The following is a 19,369-nucleotide window of genomic DNA, read 5'->3' as shown; positions in this document are numbered from 1 at the left end:
GACAGGTCTCCGCCTCCAGTATTTATGCTGCAGTAGTTTATGTGTCGAGGGGCTAGGGTCAGCCTGTTATATCTGGAGTATTTCTCCTGTCTTACCTGGTGTCCTGTGTGAATTTAAGTATGCTCTCTCTAATTCTCTTTATCTCTTTCTTTTCTTCTTTCTCTCTCTCAGAGGAACCTGAGCCCTAGGACCATGCCTCAGGACAACCTGGCCCGATGACTCCTTGCTGTCCCCAGTCCACCTGGCCGTGCTGCTGCTCCAGTTTCAACTGTTCTGCCTTATTATTATTTGACCATGCTGGTCATTTATGAACATATGAACATCGTGGCAATTTTCTGTTCTAATCTCCACCCGGCACAGCCAGAAGAGGACTGGCCACCCCTCATAACCTGGTTCCTCTCTTGGTTTCTTCCTAGGTTCCGACCTTTCCTAGCCACCATGCTTCTTCACCTGCATTGCTTGCTGTTTGGGGTTTTAGGCTGGGTTTCTGTGCAGCAGTTTGAGAGATCAGCTGATGTAAGAAGGGCTTTATAATTTATTTTGATTTGATTTGATAGTTGAACCACTTACATATCTGTTAAATTTAACTCTGGAATGTAATGCAATTCCAAAGATCTGGAAATCAGCATTTGTCCTACCAATTTTAAAAGGGGGAGATCCACATTTTTTAAATAATTATAGGCCAATCTCAAAACTGTCACCCCTGGTGAAAATACCTGAAACCCTTGTTGTGAACAGCTAAAATAGTTTTATATACTAACTCAATTTTATCAATGTACCAATCGGGCTTCAGGAAGAAGCATAGCACAATTACAGCAGCCATGAAGGTTTTAAATAATATCACTGAAGCCCTTGACAAAAATCAGCACTGTGTCTCACTTTTTATTAACCTCTCTAAGGCTTTTGATGCACTTGATCATGCTAAACTGAGGCAGAGATTGTCGAGCGAACTGTAGGTCTTTCGGAGCATGCAGCTGCTTGGTTTGCTACAATCTGTCTGATAGAACTCAGTGCACTCAATTTGATGGGCTCATCTGTCTGTTAAATTGTCTGTCTGTAATGGTGTGCCCCAGGGCTCTGTACTTGGTTCCCTCTTATTCACTATTTATATAAATAAGTTAGACAAAAATGTGCAAAATGCGCAATTTCACTTCTATGCTGATGATACTGTTATGTATTGTTGTGGCTCTCAAAAAAGCTTTCCAGAACTTGCAAACTGCTTTTTATACAGTTCAACATACCTTGTGTCAATTGAAGCTTATCCTCAATCTGACAACTAAGCTAATGGTGTTTTCTAAAGCAAGAAATAGACCTCTGAACCTTTCACCTATTACTACCTGTCAGGGCAATGAGATTTCGAAACAGTAACCTCATATAATTATCTTGGAATTTTAATTGATGATGGTTAAATTGCATATTCAACAATTTACAGAAAAATTGAAGCTGAAGTTGGGATTTTATTTTAGGAATAAGGCCTGTTTTTCTTTTGAAGACAGAAGGACGCTAGTATCAGCTACATTTATGCCTTTAAAAGACGGGGGATATTTTATATATGAATGCTTCGTTCAGTGTTTGAGATCAATTGACACCCTTTACCATGGAGCATTGAGATTTATTTTAAACTGCAAAACCCTTACACACCGCTACACTTTATATACAAGGGTTGGCTGGCCTTCACTAGTCAAATCGTAGGCTCAGTCACTGGTATACTTTTATTTACAAAGCCATTTTTGTCATGTCCGTTATAAGAATCGGACCAGCGTTGTATGCGTACATTCTTATTTATTTAAAGAATGAACACAGAACAAACTAACAAAATGAACCGTGAAGCTATACAAACAAGTGCTGACAGGTAACTACACATAGACAAGATCCCACAAACACCAAAGGGAAATGGCTACCTAAATATGATCCCCAATCAGAGACAACGATAAACAGCTGCGTCTGATTGGGTCCCGTATCAGGCCACCCTATACATACAAATCACCTAGACCTACAAAAACCCTAGACATACAAAAACCCCTAGACAATACAAAAACCTAGTCACGCCCTGACCTAACCAAAATATAAAGAAAACAGAGATATCTAAGGTCAGGGCGTGACAATTTTGGGTTTACTACCATTTAATTTGGCCATTGTTATTGTTCAGAAATGTGGTGGGTACTTCGTTCCTAGGACTTTATCCTGCTAACTGTTCCAAATGTCCGAACTGAATTTGGTAAAAGGGCTTTTATGTACTCTGCGACATTGGCTTGGAGCGCCTTATAAAGTACTTTTAAAAACGGGACAAGTTCTTCCAGTTTAAATCATTGATGAAGGATTTTGAGGCTGATTCCCTGACTTGTCAATGTTTTTAAATAGCTGTTTTATGATTTTGTTATACTCTTGTGAATTCTATGGTTTTTTACTAGATTACCTGTAGTTTTTCATGTTGTCTGTCTGTAATTGTGCAGTGACTTGGTGCTGCCTATCTTGGCCAGGACACTCTTCAAAAATAGATTTCAAATCTCAATGAGTCCTTCCTGGTTAAACCAATAAATGTTTACTTCTGACAAGTTACAGCAAGAGATTCAAGACACCGTGAACATCAAAATGGCATTTCTGTACCACACATTTGCAGATATAGGCAATAGAATCCAGGATAAGGCTAGTATCTGTTGTGATATATTTATGCTTACTGTTTAGAAAAAATATACGTGTTCTTCATAGTGGACTCACCTCTGTAGTAGTACAGGCACATATCTGACAGCACAAACCACCTCTTCTTCCATAGCTTCATCCCCGTGCTGTCCTGAAACATAACAGAGGGACACAGAAACAGTCAGACCAAATTATGTCTCCTCAGCTCACCTTACAACTAGTCAAAGACTTGTTAATGTAGTAGTTGAATACATGTAATGGCTTTGGAACCCCAAGGAGAGGTTTGAGAAACTATCCCACCTTCTGTAGACAATACCACTGATTCTGGTTATTTACAAGTACAAAAAGAGAATAACTTAATTGTTACGATGTATTTCTGCTGAGTCACTCGTTCTAAGAGCTAGAAATAAAGATCATCAGACAGTCTTCTGGTGTTCTGTTCAGACGTAGAATGTGGTTACTGGTACTAAATAAAGAAGATTAAAGAGAGTCAGTTGTATACTCCAGATGTGATAGAAACGTAAACAACCTTCCCCTAAGACAGGGTCATTGTTCTGTATTAAAATAAAAGGTACACACACACACATAGTTCTGAGTTCTTTGTTAGATTTAGGTCCACCTCTATGCAGACACCATTCTGTATATTTCTGGCCCTTCTTTGGACACTGTGTTAACTAACCTCCAAACGAGCTTCAATGCCATACAACACTCCTTCCGTGGCCTCCAACTGCTCTCAAACACTAGCAAAACCAAATGCATGCTTTTCAACCGTTCGCTGCCCGCACCTGCCCGCCCGACTAGCATCACTACTCTGGACGGTTCTGACCTAGAATAAGTGGACAACTACAAATACCTAGGTGTCTGGCTAGACTGTAAAATCTCCTTCCAGACTCATATCAAACATCTCCAATCCAAAATCAAATCTAGAATCGGCTTTCTATTTCGCAACAAAGCCTCCTTCTCTCACGCCGCCAAACTTACCCTAGTAAAACGGACTATCCTACCAATCCTCGACTTCGGCGATGTCATCTACAAAATAGCTTGCCAATTCGATGTAGTCTATCACAGTGCCATCCATTTTGTTACCATAGCGCCTTATACCACCCACCACTGCGACCTGTATGCTCTAGTCGGCTGGCCCTCGCTGCATATTCGTCGCCAGACCCACTGTCTCCAGGTCATCTACAAGTCTATGCTAGGTAAAGCTCTGCCTTATCTCAGCTCACTGGTCACGATAACAACACCCACCCGTAGCACGTGCTCCAGCAGGTATATCTCACTGGTCATCCCCAAAGCCAACACCTCCTTTAGCCGCCTTTCCTTCCAGTTCTCTGCTGCCAGTGACTGGAACGAATTGCAAAAATTGCTGAAGCTGGAGACTTACATTTCCCTCACTAACTTTAAACAACAGCTATCTGAGCAGCTAACCAATCGCTGCAGCTGTACATAGTCCATCTGTAAATAGCCCACCCAATCTACCTACCTCATCCCCATATTGTTTTTATTTACTTTGCTGCTCTTTTGCACACCAGTATCACTACTTACACACCATCATCTCCACATCATCATCTGCTCATCTATTACTCCAGTGTTAATCTGCTAAATTGTAATTACTTTGCTACTATGGCCTATTTATTGCCTTACCTCCTCATGCCATTTATACACACTGTATATAGACTATTTTCTTTCTATTGTGTTATTGACTGTACGCTTGTTTATTCCATGTAACCCTGTGTTGTTGTTTCTGTCGCACTGCTTTGCTTTATCTTGGCCAGGTCGCAGTTGTAAATGAGAACATGTTCTCAACTAGCTTACCTGGTTAAATAAAGGTGAAATAAAAGAAAAAATAAACTTGAATAATAAAGCCACTCCACTGCAGTCCTTCTCCGGTATCACTGGATGCTGTGTTCAAAGGGCTTTTCAGGCTACTGTTTGTAACAGGAGGGGGTGAGGTAAGGGGTTGAAAGAGAGGGCAACAACTGCCTCGGTTCGGTACTCTTTATTGGAAAACTAAGTGATGTCCCCTTCTTGTTTAAACTCTAAACTCCTTAAATTAATCTAGGATTCCAGAACTAGGACTCGATTCTGTAACCAACACGGACCCCGGGTGATTTTAACTCACTCTCATTACCATTTAGTGGAAAATCCTCAGGCCACCAATGTTTATCCATCTGTAAACTTGCCTGGTGTGTGGTTGGCTGGTTCTGGTGGCATTACACTACAATACATAGACATATGCTCCCAGTACATTTGCAGATCAGACAAATACAAACATTCCCGGGTGGTATATGCATTTGAACATGTGGCATTTTTTTTCTATAGCGGTATTGAGATGTATTGAAATGCCTTTGTTCCAATAACAGAATCAACCACCAACCCAGCTCTCTTATGATTCTATTCCTGAATGTCATGTCTGTGCTTTGTGTTCATGAATGAGGTACCATTCCATTCTCAAACCGTCATGTTTGTCAGATAGATCACACACACGGCTAATAATAGAGCTTGGGCTGGGCGGGAAGAGAAAAATGAGGGTTGCGTCTCAAATGGCTCCCTATTCCCTACATAGTGCACTACTTTAGACCAGAGCCCTATAGGCCCGGGCTCTGGTCAAAAGTATTACACTATGTAGGGAATAGGGTACCATTTGGGACACATGTTAGGCCTTCACAATGAATCAGTGTGACATCATGTGGTGCTCAGCCTGAATCAATTGAAGTAGTACTGCAGCCCTTTTCAGCGGAGAACAGAACTTCAATAGATTGCATGTTTGAATGAATGGAACCAGAAGAGAAGTGTAAATCCACCTCTCTCCCTCTGAACTTGAACTACTACAATCACCCCGAATGAAGTCCCCTCGAAGAAAAAACATTAACAAACTTGCACACACACACTTGCATGTGCATGCCCACACACCATCAGCTCAAATGGGGTCCCCTTCCAAACATCAGCTGCCAGCTGTTGGAGTGAAAGCCCTGGGTCTTGGGTCAACTGTGCACCATCGTAATCACAACTAAATGAGGAGGCCCTACTTTGTGCACGAGTGTAAAAGAATAAGAAGGACCCCTCTGGCTACCAGTCTCCCTTAGGCTCACCACTCTTCAACCTGGGGCCGCTATTCACAAATAGTCTCATCTCAGAGGAGTGCTGATCTATGATCAGTTATGCTTTTTGAATGATAATGAACACGATGAAATGGGCAGGGTGAACCTCATTCTAGATCAGCACTCCTACTCTGAGACGCTTTATGAGTACAGGCCTTGGTGTATGTGATTAAGGAAACTGCTATTTAAATACTGCTTTGCATTGCTTGTTTGACTGACACACACACACACACACACACACACACACACACACACACACACACACACACACACACACACACACACACACACACACACACACACACACACACACACACACACACGCACACAGTTTGACTGGCAGAGCAGAGCAGAAAGGCTAGAGGCTAAGATCCTGTGCTGCCCGTCTTAAGACTGTTGATCAAATTCTGACAGCACAGTGAGGGAACGTAAGCCCCTCTACATTATTCATAGAAGAGAAGTGAATGGCACAATAGGAGAGAACTTGAAAATAGTGTATATTTTGTGCTGTAGAGTGAAGATTTGAGGTACACTACATGACATGTTTTTGGGATCATAGGCAGCATTCCTCCTCCTCCAAACACGGCGAGTTGAGTTGATGCCAAAGAGCTCCATTTTGGTCTCATCTGACCACAACACTTTCACCCAGTTGTCCTCTGAATCATTCAGATGTTCATTGGCAAACTTCAGACGGGCATGTATATGTGCTTTCTTGAGCAGGGGGACCTTGCGGACGCTGCAGGATTTCAGGCCTTCACAGCGTAGTGTGTTACCAATTGTTTTCTTGGGGACTATGGTCCCAGCTGCCTTGAGATCATTGACGAGATCCTCCCGTGTATTTCTGGGCTGATTCCTCACCATTCTCATGTTCATTGCAACTCCACGAGGTGAGATCTTGCATGGAGCCCCAGGCCGAGGGAGATTGACAGTTATTTTGTGTTTCTTCCATTTGTGAATAATCGCACCAACTGTTGTCACCTTCTCACCAAGCTGCTTGGCGATGGTCTTGTAGCCCATTCCAGCCTTGTGTAGGTCTACAATCTTGTCCCTGACATCCTTGGAAAGCTCTTTGGTCTTGGCCATGGTGGAGAGTTTGGAATCTGATTGATTGATTGCTTCTGTGGATGGGTGTCTTTTATACAGGTAACAAGCTGAGATTAGGAGCACTCCCTTCAGCTCGTTACCTGTATAAAAGACACCTGGGAGCCAGACATTTTTTGTTTGTTTTTCTGTCCCTCACTGTTCAAATAAACCTACCATTAAAATTATAGACTGATCATTTCTTTGTCAGTGGGCAAAAGTACAAAATAAGCAGGGGATCAAATACTTTTTTCCCTCACTGTATAGTGTAGGTTGAGGTCAGTTGTACCAGCTTTCCCAATAATCAAAAACAATTACATAATTTCTAAAATTACATGTCAAGACTCTGGGTGTCTCTCAATATGCATACTACCGTGCTCCACACTCTCATGCTCCGAGTGCATTCTCCAACGACGTTCTCTTGAGCATGTTCTTGTGAGGACGAGAGTATGAAGAATGCATAAAACATTACATTAGAGAAGCACTTGCACTACTGTATTACCTTACGCTTCACCTCCCTATTCACGTATCCTTCTTCCAGCCAGGACAATGGCAACAATAGACTAAACAAGATATACACAAAGCAAAAGTTTTACTTCATAATTATCAGCTACATATCTGAATCGTAATAATCTAGCTAGCCAGCTAGTTAAACAGGCAAAGATGGCCAGATTATGCATTATAGATTCTTTGTGGCTATCTGGCTGGCTAACAGTAGCAGCTAGCCCTATTGACTTATTATGGGCTTGTGATCTAAGGTAAACATGCTAAAATTAGCACAGCATGTATTTATTAACGTATCAATATAAACTATTGTAGTCAGGCAACATATGAGATGTGAATAGGCAACTTTTCATTCCAAAGTCGTAATGTCTCGCTTCAGCTCAAATAATGGCCGCCATTGATTTCAAGAAAAAAAAAATTATGCCGTTTCGCATACTTTGATTTGGACTCATACTCAGACCCTCCAGTTCTCCAATTTGCGTGATCGGAGCATGGTAGTATGCTTTTGAGAAACACCCTTTGTCTCCCTGACTCATAGATTGATTCACTGTATACTGCTATACAAAGCCATCAACACACACACTCACCTGTTTGTAAAGCCAGTTACTCTTGATTTCCGCTGCATTGGGGTTCCTTCTTATCAAGTTAAATCTCTTCCCAAAGTTGTGAATTTTTTTAGAGGATCTTGAGGGCTGAAAATGAGTAAATTATACACTCACATTGATGTTAAGTTACTCTAGAATCTAGATCATTATAGTTTGTCCCTTCATGTGTGTGTTTGTGTGAGTGTGTGTGAGCATGCGTGTGTGTGAGTAATCATGATAACTTGCTGCGGGGCTACTGGGGTGAGTAGCGTAGACTGAGCCGCCTGTGTAGTTGGAGGCCTCACTACTCATGGTGCTCATTGGGCACTCATTGGGCACTCCTTGTCATTCGCTGGCGCTTTTGGCTGGACCTACACAACAGGAAATAAAAGTGGTAGGCCATTATCACAGATGAGCTCACATAATTCCGTATTCTACATATTAGAGGCATGTTTGATCTACATAAGATACTTCTCAGCAAAACTTTCTCGAAGCCTCTCAGAGTCACTCATTCTTGGCCTACATCACTGCTGCATAAAACTGATGGAGCTCAATTTGTCAGCCAGACTTCTACAGCCTATTTAAAGTTGTTAGAGAGACAAGACAGGGAAATGTATGTGCAGTGACATGGACAGAGTAATTGGCTTGATTCAGAGGGGCCATGTTGAGATTATAGTTGAGGGCTGAGGCCTTCAACTGCTGAAGACTGACTCCCTGAGCACAGTGTAGATGTGTTAAGTGAGGTCAATTTTACTGATTAAAAAAGGGGGGTCTTGCTGAAAGGCTGGAAAGTTTTAAAAGTAAAGTTTAAAGAAAAGAAGGTTAAACGTCCATTTTAATATATACCCTTAGGGTTGATGGGACTCCTTGCAGTGAAATAACAGAAAAATGAATCTCTTGGATATATTGGGTTTCAGGGCAGTGAACAAGGACAGTCAGAAACCCTGGTTCCAGCTGCACTGTGGGGCAGTCCTCATTCTAACTCAATTCAGCCATACAGTAGCCTAATCCATATCCGGACATATACTACCACTCGATACATCCACTCCTCCCTCCATCAACTCATCCACCCTTTGTTCCCTCCCTCAATCCACCAATACAACCCTCAGTTTATCCATGAATGACACTTCAGTGACCCTTTAATATCAAACTCAGATTTGAGTAGTAAGTCTGCATGCTTTTGCTCAACAGGTAGGTAAGAGTAGTAGAGAGAAAGTAGAGGGGTGAGCACCAGGAGGTTTACACCAACATACAATACTTGGAGAGTCATACTGCAGTAGCCTAGCCCCAGATCTACTTGTGCTGAATACTGCCCTCCCAAGAAAACAGGCAGTAACTGCTCATAGCGTGGAACTGAGAAAAATGGCTTCAAAGTTTTTTAATTGTCCAGACAAATTAATTCTAGGGAGATCATTGGAGATGTAGTGTTCTGTTGCCTTACTATGAGTAAATGTTTTATTCATGTTGACCCTGACATCTGACATGACCTTTGACCCTTAAAACGGCAGTTACTGCCTTCTTCCTTGCCATGATACAGTATGTTATACATTGCAGTGTAATACGAAAGCAAAGAGCAGTATCTGCCATTTTAATTTGTTAGTTTACTATACTTCTCATTTATGCTATTTATAAAATAGCAGTGTAATTACTGAAAGTGTAACAAAGTTGAAACTGCATCATTTGTGTGTCTTCCACTAAGATACCAGTTGCAGTTGAAGTCAGAAGTACACCTTAGTGAAATACATAAAAAATCTGTTTTTCACAATTCCTGACATTTAATCCTAGTAAAAATTCCCTGTCTTAGGTCAGTTAGGCAGTGCTACCAAATACTAATTGAGTGTAATGTTAACTTCTGACCCAAGGGGTATGTGATGAAATAAATAAAAGCTGAAATATAAAATTCTCTCTACTTATTATTCTGACATTTCACATTCATAAAATAAAAAGTTTACCGCTTCATTTTATTAATGTGAAATGTCAGAATAATAGTAGAGAATGATATATTTCAGCTTTTACTTCTTTCATCACATTCCCAGTGGGTCAGAAGTTTATATACACTCAAGTAGTATTTGGTAGCATTGCCTTTAAATTGTTTAACTTGGGTCAAACGTTTTGGGTAGCCTTCCACAAGCTTCCCACAGTAAGTTGGGTGAATTTTGGCCCATTCCTCCTGACAGAGCTGGTGTAACTGAGTCAGGATGTAGGCCTCCTTGGTTGCACATGCTTTTTCAGTTCTGCCCACAAATTTGATATAGTATTAAGGTCAGGGCTTTGTGATGGCCACTCCAATTCCTTGACTTTGTTGTCCTTAAGCCATTTTTCCACAAGTTTGGAAGTATGCTTGGTGTCATTGTCCATTTGGAAGACCCATTTGCGACCAAGCTTTAACTTCCTGACTGATGTCTTGAGATTTTGCTTCAATATATGCACAAACTTTCCCTTCCTCATGATGCCATCTATTTTGTGAAGTGCACCAGTCCCTCCTGCAGCAAAGCACCCCAACAACATGATGCTGCCACCCCCGTGCTTCACAGTTGGGATGGTGTTCTTCGGCTTACAAGCATCCCCCTTTTTCCTCCAAACATAAAGATGGTTATTATGGCCAAACAGTTCTATTTTTGTTTCATCAGACCAGAGGACATTTCTCCAAAAAGTACGATCTTTCTCCCCATGTGCAGTTGCAAACCGTAGTCTGGCTTTTTTATGGCGGTTTTGGAGCAGTGGCTTCTTCCTTGCTGAGTGGCCTTTCAGGTTAGGTCGATATAGGACTCATTTTACTGTGGATATAGATACTTTTGTACCTGTTTCCTCCAGCATCTTCACAAGGTCCTTTGCTGTTGTTCTGTGATTGATTTGCGCTTTTCACACCAAAGTACGTTCATCTCTAGAAGACAGAACGCATCTCCTTCCTGAGCGGCTGCATGGTCCCATGGTGTTTATACTTGAGTACTATTGTTTGTAGAGATGAACGTGGTACCTTCAGGCGTTTGGAAATTGCTCCCAAGGAGGAACCAGACTTGTGGAGGTATACAATTTGTTTTCTGGGGTCTTGGCTGATTTATTTTGATTTTCCTATGATGTCAAGCAAAGAGGGACTGAGTTTGAAGGGAAGCTTTGAAATGACGTCAATTAGCTTCTAAAGCCATGACATAATTTTCTGGAATTTTTCAAGCTGTTTAAAGGCACAGTCAACTTAGTGTATGTAAACGTCTGACCCACTGGAATTGTAAACAATTGTTGGAAAAATTACTTGTGTCATACACAAAGTATATGTCCTAACCGAGTTGTCAAAACTATAGTTTGGTAGAAAAACTAGTTTTAATGACTCCAACCTAAGTGTATGTAAACTTCCGACTTCAACTGGATATCTGAAATGTTTTGTGAGTACCCGCGCATTTTAAGTGCATCCGATGCAGAGTTGCGTACTGTCTCCCCTATACACTGCACGCCACAGTGGTTAAGTGAACGTATTATGAAGATTGGGACACACAAGTGATGCTCCATGATGATGATAGATTGATTTAATATGAGCATTATTCTGCCCTACAAAGGAAAAGTGCAGTAACTACGAATTTGGTAAAAAATCTTTGATCTGTTGTAATAGCCAGGTATACACTGAGTATACAAAACATTACCAGCACCTGCTTTTTCCATGACATAGACTGACCAGGTCAATCCAGGTGAAATCTATTGATGTCACTTGTGAAAACCATTGGGTTTTTCATGCTTAACAGTTTCCCGTGTGTAATCAAGAATGGTCCACCACCCAAAAGACATCTAGCCATTGGTGTCAATGTGGGTCAGTATCTCTTTGGAACACTTTCAACACCTTGCAGAGTCCATATACCGACACATTGAGGCTGTTCTGAGTGCAAAAGTGGGTGCAACTCAATATTAGGAAGGTGTTCCTAATGTTTTTCTCTCTAAGTGTATGTGGTGATGGCATAATTTCAAGTCACATTGCAGAGTGGAAAACAGTTCGCTAAAGTTAAAATATAAACTATTACAGCTGAAAATCTTTAAAAAAGGAATTTGTGCTCACACAGGGGGACCATGATGATTTCTATAGGCTGGTGGGGTACAGAGCTGGCTGTTGATAATGTGGTGGGACCATGTTATGCAGGGGGTAAGCAGTGCTTGGGCTGTGTTAATGATTAAGCATGGGTAAAGAGGATTAGCCTAGCCGAGGCTGACTGTGCTTTTTGAGGACAGGACAGAGGTTCTTCATGGTGAGTGATTTTTCATTATCATGATGATGAAAAATACAGCAACTCTTGGTTGGACATGGGGAATTGTCTTAAAAAATGACTATTTATTGTTGAAATCAACACGTTTTGGGCTTTCGGCACTTGCCTTCATACGGCTTCTGTGTAAATTTGAGTGGCGCTTTATGCCCCAGTGCTGCAATGCCCACACACAGGGAAGACCACCAATTCCTTCCATCACTCCTCCGTCACGAAGCTCTGCTGTGGTTGTCAACAAGGAACCCCACATGGCTTCACATGGTTCCCCTAGCTCTGTTTGTGGCATCTTTCCGTCAACACTTCACTGTGTGGGTTGGTGTATCACTCCTCTGTCACAACACTGTTCTACTCTGTCTGGCATAGTTAGATTATTATTCAGGATGTCAACAAGTACACCCCACATAGCTAACTTTACAATTATTCCCTTGTTCTGGTTTAGTATATCTGTCTTCTTCAATATTGCTTTCTTGTGTGGCTTGGTGCATAGCTCCCCTGTCACAACATTCTTCCTGAATGGCTTACTCAGAATGTCAACAAGTACACCCCACATGGTTAATTTCACAATTCTTCCATTCTTCCACTTCTTGTTTTTGTCTCGGGTCTCCTTGAGTCTTCTCCAATAATTCTTTATTTTGTGTGTTGGCACAACTCATCACAGCATTAGTCTTAAAATACATTTGGTAGAAAATAAGACAACCCACACTCCTCTAGTTGTGGCAGTCTGCTACACAAGAAATTAGCGTAATTCCCTGCTGTACTGTAAGTCACAATGATTTACTTTGTCACAGCGACTGTGTCTCAGAGACTCAAATAGACAGCTGTGCCACTAGCGATCCTGGTTCGAGTCCAGGCTCTGTCACAGCATGCCGACGTGTACAGTGTTTCCTAGAGGAGCATAGCTGCAGGACACCTGACATTTTCACTTTTAATCACAAACGCTGTCACTCAGGGAAGTTTAAGAGCCATGCTACAGCCAGTTGGTGTACTAGTTTTAATGTCAGGGCTGTACTCAGTTACACTGGACCAAGTGTTACCCTGCGCTGCCATCATGTAGAGGGAGGATTATGTGTATGCTCACACAAAATACTCCAGGCAGCGCCAACAAAGTCCTTTTATTAATTTGTGCACAAAAAGACAATCTCAGATGTGCAGATAGCCCCCCATGCTTGGCCCCTTGGTGCCGTGTGTGTGCGCATGTGAGTGCTCTTGTGGGTATTAAGGGATTACCCAGCCAGAAAAGCACATTGAGGAGACACTAAACTGACTGTCTGAGAATGCAGTTTAAAATGACCATGACAGCATTTCTAATGAAAAGTGGGAGACTGAGGGCTGCTTTCGTTTAGGAGACATGCTTTGTGGTGAACCTGACCCTTCTTCAAGCTCATCTTTTCATGACAAAATGGCAACTAGACAAGGGCCTGTATTTATAAAGTTAGATCACAATGAATATGATTATTTGGACACAGGGGACCTGATCCTACATACAGGCCCATGACAGGATAGTAAGAAACATCTGCGTGCACACACACATACACACATTTCAACAGAAAGTGCAAGAGTGTACTTGTTGGGGGCCTCCCGAGTGGCGCATCGCAGCGCAAGCTGTGCCACTAGCAATCCTGGTTCGAGTCCAGGCTCTGTCACAGCATGCCGACATGTACGGTGTTTCCTCCGACACATTGGTGCGGCTGCCTTCCGGGTTAAGCGGACATTGTGTCAAGAAGCAGTGCGGCTTGTACCGATGGGACAAGACTAACTACCAAGTGGACACCACGAAATTGGGGAGAAAAGGGGGTAAAAAAATAAAAAATAATAAAAGAGTGTACTTGTTGTCCACTTGCTCACAAGGCGGATGACAGAACCGGGAAGTCATTATTATGCAGATGTTCCGTCAGTTAGTTGTTTAGTTTGATGATTTGGTTGAACATGGTTCAGACAAGTAGAAACACCATACAGAACTTGCAGGACTTTGTAATGTAAATGGTTTGTAATGGTTTGCTTTTAGTGTAGAACAACATCACAGAACAACATAAACAGATGGATGTAGGTGCAAATGCTTTACACAGAATAGACACTGTAACAGAAAGGCATCCATTCAAACCTAGCAGTATATTACTGTACCTGCAGGCCTGGGCAACTCCAGTCCTTGGGGCCTGATTGGTGTCACACTTTTGCCCCAGCCCCAGCTAACACACCTGACTCCAATAATCAACTAATCATGACCTTCAGTTTGGAATGCAATTAGTTTAAATCAGCTGTGATGGGGAAAAGTATGACACCAATTAGGCCCCCGAGGACTGGAATTGCCCAGGCCTGTAAGATGTTGGGAGAATCACTTTTCCATAATTAAAGCTACAAGACTCATATCAAACATCTCCAATCCAAAATCAAATCTAGAGTCGGCTTTCTATTTCGCAACAAACCCTCCTTCACTCACGCCGCCAAACTTACCCTAGTAAAACTGACTATCCTACCGATCCTCGACTTCGGCGATGATATCGGCGATGTCATCTACAAAATAGCTTCCAATACTCTTCTCAGCAAACTAGATGCGGTTTATCACAGTGCAATCCGTTTTGTTACTAAAGCACCTTATACCACCCACCACTACAACCTGTATGCTCTAGTCGGCTGGCCCTCGCTACATATTCGTCGCCAGACCTACTGGCTCCAGGTCATCTACAAGTCCATGCTAGGTAAAGCTCCGCCTTATCTCAGTTCACTGGTCACAATGGCAACACCCACCCGTAGCACGCGCTCCAGCAGGTGTATCTCACTGATCATCCCTAAAGCCAACACCTCATTTGGCCACCAAATGAGGTGTTATTTATTTACTTCCTTCCAGTTCTCTGCTGCCTGTGACTGGAACGAATTGCAAAAATCGCTGAAGTTGGAGACTTGTTTCCCTCACCAACTTTAAACATCTGCTATCTGAGCAGCTTACCGATCGCTGCAGCTGTACATAGTCCATCTGTAAATAGCCCACCCAATTAACCTACCTCCTCCCCATACTATTTTTATTTATTTACTTTTCTGCTCTTTTGCACACCAGTATTTCTACTTGCACATGATCATCTGATCATTTATCACTGCAGTGTTAATCTGCTAAATTGTAATTATTCGCTCCTATGGCCTATTTATTGCCTACCTCCTCATGCCATTTGCACACAATGTATATAGACTTTTTTTTCTACTGTGTTATTGACTTATTGTTTACTCCATGTGTAACTCTGTGTTGTTGTCTATTCACACTGCTATGCTTTATCTTGGCCAGGTCGCAGTTGTAAATGAGAACTTGTTCTCAACTAGCCTACCTGGTTAAATAAAGGTGAAATAAAAATCAATTTTTTTTAAAAAGAGAAGGGGACACATTTTATTTCATATTGCAAGTGAGAAAATAGTCATGTCCACATTGTGTTGAACAGCATCAGAATTGCATCTTTACAGTATGTTACACTCAACTAACATGTAATGGTGTTACCATTAGACCTATAAGAGATTGCCTAGCATAGAGACTGCATGTCAGTAGGGAAATCAACAGCTCCCAAACATGTCTTTAAATCGATGCTGTATGCTTAGTTAGGCCCTACTCCCATTGTTTGATGCATGACTCATGTGCGCAGCTCCTGTCAACAGCACGTGAGGGTGACTTTGACGGGTGACAGGCCTTTCAAAGCAGGCTCCGTTATGCATGTTGTCACTGAGTGACAGAGGAATGCTGAGATTGACACGTCCTGGAGTGGGCGGAGCTTGGTGTCAACAAAGGTTAGTTTGACAAGTAACTCACTCAGACTAGAGCTGTATGAGAGGATTTTTACATAGTTTACAAACAGCGCATTCGGGAGTATTCAGACCGCTAGACTTTTTCCATATTTTGTTACGTTACAGCCTTATTCTAAAATTGAATTATTTATTTTTTTCCCCTCATTACACAATACCCCATAATGTTGAAGCAAAAACAGGTAAAAAATCAAATAAGTACTCAGACCCTTTACTCAGTACTTTGTTGGAGTACCTTTGGCGGTGATTACAGCCTCAAGTCTGAAGCTACAAGCTTGGCACCCCTGTATTTTGGGTGTTTCTCCCATTATTCTCTAAACATCCTCTGAAACTCTGTCAGGTAGGAAGGGGTGTAATGGTTTTCTTCCGTTGAAGGAGAGGACCAAAGCGCAGCGTGGTCAGTGTTCATCTTATTTAATAATAAATCCAAACTGAACACTTCAATTTACAAAAACAACAAATGTGAAAACCGAAAACAGTACCGTGTGGTGAAAAACACAGACACGGAAACAATCACCCACAAACAAACAGTGAAACACAGGCTACCTAAGTATGATTCTCAATCAGAGACAACTAACGACACCTGCCTCTGATTGAGAACCATACTAGGCCGAACACAGGAAAACAACCTAGACACACAAAACATAGAATGCCCACCCAACTCACGTCCTGACCAACTAAAACAAACAATTAACACAATAACTAGGGTCAGAACATGACAAGGGGAGTGTCGCTGCACAGCTATTTTCAAGTCTCTCCAGATATATTAGATCGGATTCAAGTCGTCGCTCTGGTGGGGCCAGTCAAGGACATTCAGAGACTTGTCCCAAAGCCACTCCTGCGTTGTCTTGGCTGTATGCTTAGGGTCTTAATCTTGTTGGAAGGTGATCCATAGCCCCAATCTGAGGTCCAGAGCACTCAGATGCAGGTTTTCATCAAGAATCTCTCATTCATCTTTCCCACGATCCTGACCAGTCTCCCAGTCCCTGCCGCTGAAAAACATCCCCACTGCATGATGCTGCCACCCCCATGTTTCACCGTAGGGATGGTGACAGGTTTCCTCCAGACACCAAAGAGTTCAACCTTGGCTTCATCAGACCAGCGAACCTTGTTTATCATGGTTTGAGAGTCCTTTGGGTGCCTTTTTCATGTGCCTTGTAGTGAGGAGTGGCTTCCGTCTGGCCATGCTTCCATAAAGGCCTGATTGGTGGAGTGCTGCAGAGATGGTTGTCTGTCTTGAAGGTTCTCCCATCTCCACAGAGGAACTCTGGAGCACTGTCAGAGTGACCATCGAGTTCTTGGTCACCTCCCTGACCAAGACCCTTCTCCCCCGATTGTTCAGTTTGGCCGGATGGCCAGCTCTAGGAAGAGTCTTGGTGGTTCCAAACTTCTTCCATTTAAGAATGATGGAAGCCACTGTGTTCTTGGGGACTTTCAATGCTGCAGAAATGTCTTGGTACCCTTCCCCAGATCTGTGCCTCGACACAATCCTGTCTCGGAGCTCAACCAACAATACTTTCGACCTCATGGCTTTATTTTTGCTCTAATATGCACTGTCAACTGTGGGACCTTAAATTTATCACAAGTGGACTCCAATCAAGTTGTAGAAACATCTCAAGGATGATCAATGCATACAGGATGCACCTGAGCTCAATTCCGAGTCTCATATCAAAGGGTCTGAAAACGTATGTAAATGAGGTATCTGTTTTTTTATTTTAATACAGTTTAAAAAATATATATTGAATAACTGTTTTCGCTTTGCCATTATGGGCTATTGTGTGTAGATTGATGAGGAAAAAACATGTATTTAATCAATTTTAGAAAAAATATTTTTATTTTACAATGTTTTTTTTAAGTCAATGGGTCTGAATACTTCCCAAATGCATTGTATAAGTCTGATCAAACAGCCACAGGAATCAATTTGAAAAAAACAAAGCCCATACAGAGCCTTGGAATTGTAAGAGTATTGGGCAGTACTTCCAACTGGCCTCACTACCGGAGACTATGTTTAACCACGCCATCCCAGGACCTCCACATCCAGCTTCTTTACCTGCGGGATCGTGGGGAGTACTCATTCTGATTGGTTAGGCCTGGCTCCCCATCTATACTGAACAAAAATATACAGGCAAAGATTTCCACAATTTTACTGAGTTACAATTTATATAAGGAAATCCATCAATTTAAACAAATTCATTAGGCCCTAATCTATGAATTTCACAAGACTGGGCAAGGGCGCAACTATGCGCAACCATGAGGTTTATAAAATATTTAGTAGTCGCCAAAGTTCCGGAGCATGTATTTAAATTATTGTACTGTAAACCAATGTATAATACAATCCAAATATTACTGTATATAATGATTTACTCTAATATATTTGTGCATTTATGTCTTGTCTAAAGAAACTTTTTCCAAAACCAATACTTTAAGTGAGTTTAATTTAAAATGAAGTGTGAGGAGATCCTACAGTCTTATAAAAATAGAATCAGGGTGTAATCCCAACTTCATTGTCTGGGTTTCCCAAGCCTCCATCTTACAATGTGACATTTCCAAGATCCAAACTAAGATGAGGTAATCTTTTTCTGCCCATTTTCCTCCTGAGCGCCAGATTAAACAGTGATTTTCAGAAAGGTCTTTATCTAGGGGGTTGGAGGAGAGCGGAAATAATCTTCCTCAGCCTTTTCTCTACTGATCCCGAGTGAAAGATTTACTCCTATTATTATTTTTTCTCCAATAATAGCCAACCGGTGAGATTTTGGCTTGATTATGCACAAACCAGCCTTATGCAACACATCTCCGTTGTTTAATACTTTTTAGTCCTTGACTAGACTTCATCTGTGTCAAAGAAACCATCTCATAAAGATTGGTTGCATCATTCACTCCGTGAGGAGTGAAATGTGGGTGCGGGGTAGAGTGGGACAATCCTGGCAGAACAGACAAGTTGTCATACTAGGCATTTTTTATTTTACTGGACTACTTTATGTATTATCAGATTTTACCATTTCATTGTTGTTTTTTGTATATTTTGGCATTTTTTTATTGTGTTTTTATTATGAGAGCTCGGGTAATTAAGACTTTGCAAAGTATAGTATTAATTACACAAATAAACTTGAAAATGTTAGCTTATTCCAGCTCTTTGCTGGGAGCTAAACTAGATGAACTCAAATAAGGCCATAGAGAGAGGAAAACACAAGCGACAGTAGGACTTACAATTTCAATTTGCTCTGGATATCACTCACCACCATTACCTTGGATTCCCCTCAGGACCTGTTCCCCAGTTCTACTCAGCCAACTCCAACCTCACTCTACACTCCTGGTTTTTGCAACTCATCTGAGCTACCCCGGTTCTGCACTCCCCATTTCTCTGTGATCAATAAACTTTTTTGTGCATTCATCCCAGCTTCCTCTTTAGAATCCGCTCTTGGGTTCTCCCCCTTCG

General features: G+C 41.8%; 1 protein-coding gene across 11 annotated transcripts in view; it reads right to left on the bottom strand.

Annotated features, from left to right (window-relative positions):
• The window catches only part of LOC112232337 (pleckstrin homology domain-containing family A member 5), a 111,791-nt gene that overhangs the window by 68,650 nt on the left and 23,772 nt on the right, over nucleotides 1-19,369 (bottom strand). For all 11 annotated transcript variants that reach the window (XM_042323408.1, XM_042323413.1, XM_042323412.1 and 8 more), the window contains 3 exons: nucleotides 8,156-8,280; nucleotides 7,913-8,017; nucleotides 2,719-2,791 (listed from right to left, as the gene is read on the bottom strand). In XM_042323408.1, coding sequence (XP_042179342.1) covers nucleotides 2,719-2,791; nucleotides 7,913-8,017; nucleotides 8,156-8,230 — 253 coding nt within the window. In that variant the 5' untranslated portion in view covers nucleotides 8,231-8,280. The remainder of the gene's footprint in view (nucleotides 1-2,718; nucleotides 2,792-7,912; nucleotides 8,018-8,155; nucleotides 8,281-19,369) is intronic.

Source organism: Oncorhynchus tshawytscha, linkage group LG06, assembly GCF_018296145.1.
Source record: "Oncorhynchus tshawytscha isolate Ot180627B linkage group LG06, Otsh_v2.0, whole genome shotgun sequence".
Classification (NCBI taxonomy): domain Eukaryota; kingdom Metazoa; phylum Chordata; class Actinopteri; order Salmoniformes; family Salmonidae; genus Oncorhynchus; species Oncorhynchus tshawytscha.
This window is presented reverse-complemented; position numbering and strand designations above follow the sequence as displayed.